Genomic DNA, 9,738 nt, shown 5'->3' with positions numbered 1-9,738 from the left:
GGTCTTTTCCAATCTAGGTGATTCTGTGATTTATTTTTTTTCCTTTCTAAGTCTATGTGTGCACGCACCGCACCTCCTCAGCAAGGCAGCCGTCCCCTCCATAGCAGGGATGGGGAGGAAACGCTTCCCGGGGCAGCCGGTGCAGTGGGGCATAACAGGCAGACGCTGCACTGCAGGCGCCAGCAGACCGGCAGCGAAGAGAGGAAAATCCCTGACCCTTGTCTGAAAGCTTCCTGGCCTCTTCCTCCATGGTCGGAGGCTGCTGTGGAAAAAGAGGCAGTGTGTTATCAGCAGAGGCCAAAGTGCAGCCGTGCTGCCCGCAGGGACGGGATGCGATGCCACCAGTACCCTGAAATCAACCTTGGCCACGGCATTCCCCCTGCAGTCCCATCAGACTGCCCGACCTGTGGTTGGAGTGGACTCACCCGGGTTCAGAGTCCAGCTTGGGGATTGAGGTTTCATGTTTTTTTCATGGTATTTAGTAGGTGGTGAGGAAATCTCTGCTGACCCAAAAAATGACCTGTCTGCCGAGGGGCTCCCTGGTTTGTGCACTTCCTTGGTGATGCTAGAAGAAAAGCTAGCACCAGGTCCAGTTTCATTTCTTGCTGGAGCAGTGTCTATAACTGTGCTGCCAATTCCCACTGTAATTGCACTGAGCAGTTTTCCCCAGGCCTGACCAAGACCTGTCTGAACAAGGCTCTGCCAAAGGCTTTCTGTCAAACAGCAGGTGCTTGGTGAGACCGGTCTGGCTGGGAAAACTAGGCTTTAGAAAGCCTGGTTTACTGCTGCCCCAGCAGGCTTCACTCCATGCTTACTGGTATCAGGTGGGAGCAGGACTGTGGTTTTGGGGCAGGTACTGCATTTGGCCACTAAATGGCAGATGTTTTTTGGATGGGTTACAGTGGGCACCAAGGGGAGAAGAGGACCTCACCAGCCGAGGTAGAAGTGTGTCATTGCCTGTTCAATTTTTTTTCCATAGCATCCTTCTGTGAACATGGTCTCCATCCTCTCTCTACCTTTGCCGGAGCTCTCCAAGAAACTCCGGGACGGCTCCCTCCCTCCTGAGCACGTGTTCTACGCCTACGTGGGCAAGGTGAGGAGCAAGGGTGCTGAGGCAGCGTCTCACCCACAGTAGGGCTGGCTGCCTTGGGAGAAGCCCGACTCAGGGTTCAAATGCTGGTTCAAACGCTGCTGAGCTGTCACCGCTCGCTGGTTAGCGCTGTGCCCTTCTGCACTTTTCTGTGAGCAAGGGGAGAGCTAGGCTTCTGGCTTCCATGGCTCTTGGCTTGGTTTGAAGCAAAGGGGAGCAGCAAGCCCAGCGTCTGGAGAGCCCATACCTTCCCAGGGGCAGGTATAGCTATAGAGAAGTTGCAGAGTGCTAATATTGTCTCCCCTCCATCTCCAAATGGGTTGGTAAACCTCAAAGACTGTGTCCACTTTCATTCTCTGCTTTTGCCATAATGCCCTTATCACCTCTGGTGTTCCCAATTTGAGGTTATCATTTTATACCACCACAGAAGCTCAGTCAAGAGAATAGCCTTTGGTATTCTGCTGAGCTGCTTGCTTCTCTTCATCACGCACCAGCTGGTGCTAAGGCCCCTGCCCTGTGTCCAGAGAATGTTTTTGAGTTTGGCATGAAAAAGTCTTTTAAAGGGACAGAAAGGGTTGCCCTGGTACCGACTGCCCAGATGGGGAGGTGGCAAAGGGAGAAAAGGCAGGTGTCCTTTGCAAAACAGAAGGCCGTTGTGCAACACTGTGGGTTGTGTCTCAACTGCGGGCTTTGCCTGCTTTCCCCAAGGCCCTCCAAATCGCCACAGAAACCAACTGCATCACAGAGTATCTGCAGGAAAGCGAGACCCAACTCCGGAAAGCGAAGCTGACAGGGAAGCTGGGTTTGCTCTACGGGGTGCCTGTCAGCATCAAAGACTCCATCGACTGCCAGGTACTGCCAGCGCGATACCGTGTGTGTCCTGAGATCCCTCTGGTTTGAAGTTTGGTGGCAGGGGGAGGTTTGACCTCAGTGTCTGGCTTGACTTTGTCGTAGTTGATGTGGGATGGCCTGCCTATCACCCATATGAGCACACAGAGAAAGCTGGTCAGATTGATTACCAATACACAATGCAATGTGCATGTGACGGATGGGTTGTTGGAGGTGCATGCCCATGCTTGTATAGAGAGAGAAAAATACGGGGGCAGGGGAAGTTGCAATCCTCCATTTGGAAACCTCATTGTCATGTGTTTTCAGGGTCATGATTCCACCTTAGGGTTTATAAAAAACATCAATAAACCCGCAGCCGAGGACAGCGTGGTGGTGCAGGTGCTCAGGAGACAGGGAGCAATTCCCTTTGTCAAAACCAACGTTCCCCAGTCCCTCATCAGGTAGGTGGGTGCTCCATTCCCACAGCGTGACAGCAGTCCTCCCTCCACATCTCAAGGGAGGGTTTCTATCAAGTCTAATTCTTATTTCCCACTTCTTTTTAAATAACAAATCCTGGTCCCCATCCTTAGTGTCTTTAAGTTTTACTTTAAAAAGTAAACGTATTTACACTAAGGATGAAAATTAACTCTTCTTCCAAGTGAAATAAATAAGCAAAAGAGGAGGAGAAGAGGAGAGAATTCAATGCCCTTCTTTTCTGTGCTGGATGTTTTTAAATCCCTTTTCTTTTTTTTTTTTCTTTCTTTTTTTTTTTTTTTTCTGACATGGGTTGAGGACAGGTGTGCTCTGCTGGACAGCCACCCTGCTAGTGTCCCTGTGTCCTACCAGGTGAACTCTGACAAAGCTCCTCCGTGGATGGTTATTGCCCAAGCCATATGAAATCCCTTCCTTAAGGCACAGTGGCGATGACTGACCATGTTTACAAAAAGACACACAAAGAGGTTACCCCAAGGATTATTAGATTTTGGACCAGTTCCTGAGGGGGTCTAATGTTCAAATACTGCAGTTGGCATTTGGCCTGTTCCCAGGCAGGGACTCGGCAATGTCCCCCAGGGTGGGGGACCTGGACCTGCTCCAAGTGGGCTGCTTTGGATGTCCTATGGCACTTGGGAACACCTGAACAGGGAGGTTTTTCAGGAGGCTTGAGGTATTTGTGCTGCCAGAGGGTCTGTCTCCAAGCCTGGGGAAGGCTTGAAGACACTGAAATTAGCTGGCAGTGAATCCAGGTCCTGGGACTGCCATGAAAAGGCTGGTGGTCTTCATGGGAGCTTTTGGAAGCTTCCTCAGACTAAGTGATGTCAATGTAACAACTAGTGAATGACCTAATTACCTTCTGAAGGTCTTTTTGTGGTGACTGGGGTCCACATCAGCAGATATCTACATTCCTCTCATTTGTAATCTCTTTCTCTCTTTAGCTATGACTGCAAGAACTTAATCTTTGGTCAGACATTCAACCCTCTGCTCTACACCAGAAGCCCTGGAGGCTCCTCTGGTGGAGAAGGGGCACTTGTAGGAGGAGGTGGGTCCATCCTGGGCTTTGGGACAGATGTAGGAGGGAGCCTGCGTTTCCCTGCTGCCTTCTGTGGGATCTGTGCACTCAAGCCCACTGGGAACAGACTCAGGTACTGTGAGTAATGCAGTGATGTCTCTGGGTGAGACTCACCCACCACCCTACCAACTGCTGTGCTGGGATGCTCCCAATCCTGTGGGAAAGGGGAAACATGGGAGGAACTGGGAAGGGCTTGTTTCTCCTTCCTGCCCTGACGTTTCTTGGGCCTGTATGGAGGGAACCATTTGTTCCTCCAGGTTAGAGATGGGGAAACCTCTCCATCCACATGCTAAGGGGGTGGTTGTTCCTGACTGACAGGGCATAAATCACTTTGTCCTGGGTTGGGTCTCTCTTGAGCTTCCCCATGGCCCTTCCTTCTGCCAAGCTCTGCATCTGCAAAGGGAGGGCAGTGTTTTAATTACTGCTTGCCACTGCTTAAAGCCTTTCCCTTCAATGACAGCTACTCAGCTGCTGTATTTTGTGTGTCTCTTTTCTTACAGTAAAAAAGGAATAATTTCTGGTGTCCTTGGGCAGAAGGCAGGTAGGAATCGATGGTTGTCCCCCAGGGAGGGCAGCAGGGCAGGGGTGAGAAGGACCTTCAGCTGGTTATGGGGGACCTTCTCCAACATGTTCAGAGGAAGAAGCAAGTTCCCTTTCAGGAACTCTTTCAGAGAGCCACCCACATACAGTGATTCCTGAGAAACTGGAATATGCATGAGCCGAGAGGAGTAGTTTATGTAACATGTAAACCTCAACACACCCTGTAACCCCCAGGTCGCTGCGTTGTCTGCCACTGCTTCGTGGGAGGTGGGATTAGCAGTCAAAAGAGGGTGTCTTATGTTGTCCTTGTGTTGTGATTGACAAAGCTTTTTGTTTGATTTTGTAAATAATAAAATGGAGACATCAGGGCACATATTGATGGATAACAACTCTGGGTCCATAACAATGGGCCTGCTGGTGGGAAGACACCTGTAGGTGTCCCAGCCCAATTCTCAAAGAGGAACTGTTGACAACACTAGACTAAGTCAAAATGATGCCAAGAGGTCCTACTTTTGTAGGACATGCCTTTGAAGGACCTCCAGCAATGAATGCTCTCTTCTGATCTCTTCCAGTGGCTGCAGCAGTGGGGCCAATGGCAAAAGATGTGGAGAGCCTGGCGCTGTGCATGCGGGCGCTCCTGTGCGAGGACATGTTCAGCCTGGACAGCACAGTGCCCCCCCTTCCCTTCAATGAAGAGGTAAAGGACCTCAAAGTGGGCAAAGGTCTCTGAGAAGAGCTGCCATTGCTCAGGCTGAAAATGCCAGTGGCTTGTGGGACCTGTTCTGTGGCCCTCTGGGACCTGTTCTTGTGGCCCTCTGGGACCTGTTCTATCCTGCCATGTGCTCTGGGTGGGCATGTGCGCAAGAAGAGCTATTTTTGAGACTGGCCCTGCAGCATGGGTGTATTGTTGGCTACCGATGGCGCTGGCGTCCTTCCAGCTGGCACTCTCCCTTGCTCCGCAGGTGTATTCCAGCACGCAGCCCCTCCGCATAGGCTACTATGAAACTGATTTCTTCACCATGCCAAGCCCTGCCATGAGACGTGCCGTTCGGGAGACAAAGCAGCTGTTGGAGGATGCTGGCCACACGGTAGGATGTTGCGTGAATCCAATAGTCATGCTGCATCTATACTTCCTTCCTACCATGTCTTTGGGACTCATAGATGAACATCAAGCAAATTTGGCAGGGAAAGGGGGCCTGGAATCCACTCAGCTTCCCACGGCTTTGATGAAAGTAGATAGCAGCTTCTGGGAAAGATAAATTCTTTATATTGCAACTTGATTTCTCCTCTCAGCAGGACCTCAGTGCTCATTAGGTGCTGGTAAACCCAACAGGGAGCCCACCCTGATCCATAACATATGCTGGGGAGTAGACACACTGCTGTATGACTTGTCTGAAGTATGGGTGCATTTACTTAGATCCTGGCTAAGATCCACAGTGATGGGTGCTGTACAACCTGGGTCCTGAGACAGTGCCCACGGGGAGCTTACAGTCCTGGTGGTATATGATTACTGTCAGATCAGCATGTTTTCTGAGCCTGATGGACCACCTCTCTTCAATGGCTGTGACAAGTTGTTGTCCAAGTACTTGTCTAGTGTATTCTGAAGCCAATTTCACCTCTTCTGCATCACATCCTTTGGCAAGCAGTTCCATAGATCTACTGCATGTTGCATGGAAAGCCACCTCCTGTTTTTGTGTCTGGAAGCAAGGACCTAAGGAGAAAATAAAAGGGCAGTTGCAGATGGCAGATTTTTTATAGCCAAGCAGCACCATATTGACCCAGACCCATTTCTGGGGTCTCAGATATCTGGGGTGCTGAGCAGAGGCTGTCTCCTTCCTCCTCTCTGCCATTTCAGCAAGTCATCTCCTGTGTGTGAGGCATGGTCGTGACTGCACGCCTTCCCCTTACCCTTGTACAAGCATCAGGAGTGAAATGGCGAGCACAGACTCATGCTCTCTGTCACCCACTGCCAATTTTGGAGGGACCTTTGTGCCTTGGGGCTGCTTGGACATCAGGTGGCCAAGCCCATCCTGTATCTTTTGACTCGCCAGTTGTTGCTCAAAGGGAAAAGGGCATTTTCAGGGAAGGATGGATGGGATGGGGAGGACCTGGCAGCCTCAGATGCTGGAGGCTTTCCTGAGGGCTTGTCAGGAAATCCTCAGCCCAGCTCAGCCCATTGCAAGCCCTCAGTGGCTTCTTGCACACACCTTGCTTGTGCTTGTGTCACTGACTCCTCTTCTGTTGTCCTCCCAGCTGGTGCCCTTCGAACTCACAAATGTGGACTACATGCTCTTTAACTTCTGTGTCAGGGGAATGTTTGCAGATGGGGGCACCTCCTTTGTCAAGAAATTGTAAGTATAGCCTGGGATGGTTTGGTGTGATGGGTCCCTTTCTGTGAAAATCTTCCCTAGGGTCTGGCTAGCATCCAGTTACATGTAGCAGATCTACTGGATGTAGATAGTGACTGGGATTTGCAGTGTAGATATGCACTGGGATTTACTGGGGAGCTTACCGTGAAGCGATTCAGCTGAACCCTGGGTCTCTTTGGGGTTGTTACCAGCCTTGACAGATGAAAGGAAACTGGGTGCTGATATCCTGTAAATACTGTGAGAATCAATGGAGCAAACCTCTTTTTGTCACTTAGATGTGCACTTCAGAGGGGTTTGCCTTGTGAGAGCTGATCTACTGTGATTGCTTCCTAACACTGCTCAGCTAAACACCCTTTTCCCTTTCAGCAAAGGGGAGCTGGAGAGCAGCAGCATGGGGATGTTCTTCTGGTTGGCGAAGGCACCAAACTGGCTAAAAACTTTCCTCTCCTGGACTGCCAAACCCTTCGTAAGGTCCATTTCTTTCTAGCATAGATGGAGTTAAGCAATAGATGGTGAATAACTTGACTCCCATTGCAGTAAGGCTTTATCATAGAGAAGTCTCTAGGCATTGCTTCCTGGCTGTGCTTAGACATATCTCCATACTGGAGTGATGCTATTTCTGTTCCTTCTCTCCCCACTTTGGGGAAAAAATCCACGAGTCCTGCCTGAGCACTGAGTCAACAGCTTGTCTTTGTGATGGAGCTGTCTCAGAGAACAGGGCTGGGATTAATGTAAATTATTTTCATTTTTTAACTTTCTCTTCAGGTACCTCGATTTTCAGATATCATAAGAAGTATGAGAGCAAAGTGAGTAAATCTGAGCCTGAGGAAATGTTTGAAGATTTGGGTTTCTCTTGGAGAGCAGCAGTGTGTGCTCCATTAGGGATACCATCCCAGCTGCATACATCTGAGAAAACACAAGGCAGAAAACACAAGGGCGGGAGCAAACGGAGAGCAGTTTATGTCAACACCGTAACCCTGCAGGGTTTGGCAAATGGTTCTAGTGCTGAGAGTGGGGATGAGGGCGGGCTCTCAGCCCCTTGCTTAGGAGCTGGGTGAAGCTTGTGGGAATGAAATACAGTGTTGGCTTCAGCACTGGTTAATGCAGCCGTCGTGCCATGAGGTAGGGACCCCGTAAGGCAGAAGGGAGGTAAGTGCACAGGGAAGGAGGCTTGCTCTTCCTTTCTGCCATGTCAGTGTCGAGCAGTTAGTGGTGAGAAAGGACTCAAATCCCATAGCAGAGAGGGTGTATTTTGTGCTGTGCCTCCAAGGCAGTACATCTGTCCCCACGTCAAAGGATCAGTCCGCCTGACCCAGCCTGGCCTTTCAGAAATGATGTGCCAGGGCTTTACCTGCTCAGCACAGCAGCAGTAACAGGACCAAAGCAGCACTGCACAAATCTGCCTTTAGTCTTCAGCCCTCCCTCATGGGCAGAAGCAGAAATAAGACCCCCAGCCCTTCAGAGGAAAGCCAAGACTTTGACAAAGTCCTCTCTTCCCTTCTCTGCAGCTCCAGGAGCAGAGCTAACCTGTGCCCATCTGGTTTTTTATGCTCTTCCCTGACCCCAAAGCTGTTGTTTGCAGCACCTCTTGATACCTTTCATTGGTTTTGTTTCCTTTTTCAGCACAGTGGATGAAGTCTGGAGTCTTCATTGTGAAATTGAGGTAAAGTGTTGCAATTTGGAGTTAGATAGTTTTTTTTATTTCTCTTTGGGAAGAGGCACATTCAGTATCCACCAAGTTTAGAAGATGATCAAATCACTGGTGATGTGAGGTAGGAACATACATCACTCCTCAACAGATCTCACTTTGATGTGCAAGTTCTCAGCACATTTGAAGATTAGGATGACACGTAGATGCATTCATGATCCCATATCACACCTGAATTTTTTACTCCTGCACTTAAAAAATGGGCCATCAGCTGCAGCAAACTCGCCTTTAACCCATTGCCATGTGCCCCCACACGCAATCTTTCTCCACCTCCAGTTTTAGAAGGGGTGGGTGCTTTGTATGATGGGAGGGCTGCTGGCCAAGCAGCAGAGGGTTGCTGGATTTTAGCAGGATCAGATGTGATGCAACCTCATGGCTGCTGCTGGGGAAGGGCCAAGAACCTGGCTGGGCATCCAAGGAGAGCCTCAGCCAGCAGCCATGGGACAGCACATCCACCCCACTGACCACCAGTGTGTTTCTCCCTCAGGAGTTTTGTCACCAGTTCATAGCTCAGTGGAAAAAGCTGAATCTGGATGTCATGCTTTGTCCCATGCTGGGCCCAGCTCTTGGCATCGGCTACCCTGGGAAGCTCTCAGGTAGGACTGCCAATGGGGGGACCTTTGCCTCCAGTGTGCTCCTGCTGCAGCACTCCACCAGTATCAGTGGGAAGCATTCCTCCTCCTCCACTCACATCCCCAGGGCACTGGCCAGCAGTGGGAAGAGCTCAGCTCTTGGGGCAGCTGCAGGTCCAGCCCATGGGGTACACCCGGGACAACACCCCCAGTGCACGCAGGAGTCAAGGTGCAGGTTTCCATCTCACAGCCCCTGAATTCCCAGTTCAAATGCCCTGTTAACTGGAAACTTGTGTATGTGGAGGGGTGCAAAGGCTTTCCCTGCGGCGGGCTGGCGCTGAGAGCTTCCCCTCTCCCCAGTGGCAGTCAGCTACACCATGCTCTACAATGCCTTGGACTTCCCTGTCGGTGTGGTCCCCGTCACAATGGTGACAGATGAGGATGAGGAAGAGCTGAAGGGCTACCAAGGGTACTTTCGGGATTGGTGGGACCGGACCCTGGCAAAGGTGAGTCACGCCAGGTTCCCCAGGGACACAAGCATCCCCGTCCCTTACCCTGGATGTCCCCCTGCCCTCTCTCTCCCTCTGTCTGTGCCGCAGGCTTTTCGTGGCAGCGTGGGGCTGCCCGTGGCTGTGCAGTGCGTGGCCTTGCCGTGGCAGGAGGAGCTGTGCCTCCGGTTCATGAAGGAAGTGGAGATGCTTGTCCTGAAGGAAAACAGTCTCATCTGAGTCCTGTCTGCTCATCCAGAGCAAGATCTCAGCTAACGTCAGTGCAGGTCATGCTTTGGTCTGACTTGCCCATGGGACTCTTGTTCCCCTCTGCGAGGATGCGGTGATGGCTGGGCTGGCTGGGGAGAGCGAGGCGAGCTCCGTGGTGGTGGAGCACTTCCAGTCGTTGTCCTAATACAGTACTTTTTGTTATTGGAAGGTCTGTTATTTTGGGTCTGTGTTTGTGTTTAGGGTTGGGCTGGATTTTAATAACCCTCTCAACACCCTCTGGGGAAGTGCAAGAACATGATCTTTCTCTTACAAATGGGAAAACTGAGGCCTGGGGACTGGTTTTAT

At 50.8% G+C, this 9,738-nt stretch overlaps 1 protein-coding gene across 1 annotated transcript; it reads left to right on the top strand.

Moving 5' to 3' along the window:
- Window positions 1-979: 979 nt before the first annotated feature.
- Window positions 980-9,402, top strand: LOC104532379 (fatty-acid amide hydrolase 1; the record flags this gene model as incomplete). The annotated part of the gene is made up of 14 exons (XM_010177572.2): window positions 980-1,093; window positions 1,799-1,942; window positions 2,246-2,379; window positions 3,352-3,558; window positions 3,986-4,026; window positions 4,598-4,722; window positions 4,988-5,113; window positions 6,279-6,376; window positions 6,761-6,860; window positions 7,160-7,200; window positions 8,018-8,057; window positions 8,590-8,698; window positions 9,035-9,180; window positions 9,274-9,402. Coding segments are annotated over 14 exons (1,554 nt in total), but the record flags the coding sequence as incomplete, so codon positions are not given.
- Window positions 9,403-9,738: the final 336 nt, after the last annotated feature.

The sequence above is a fragment of the Antrostomus carolinensis genome, unplaced genomic scaffold (genome assembly GCF_000700745.2).
Source record: "Antrostomus carolinensis isolate BGI_N321 unplaced genomic scaffold, ASM70074v2 scaffold42391, whole genome shotgun sequence".
Lineage (NCBI taxonomy): Eukaryota > Metazoa > Chordata > Aves > Caprimulgiformes > Caprimulgidae > Antrostomus > Antrostomus carolinensis.
This window is presented reverse-complemented; position numbering and strand designations above follow the sequence as displayed.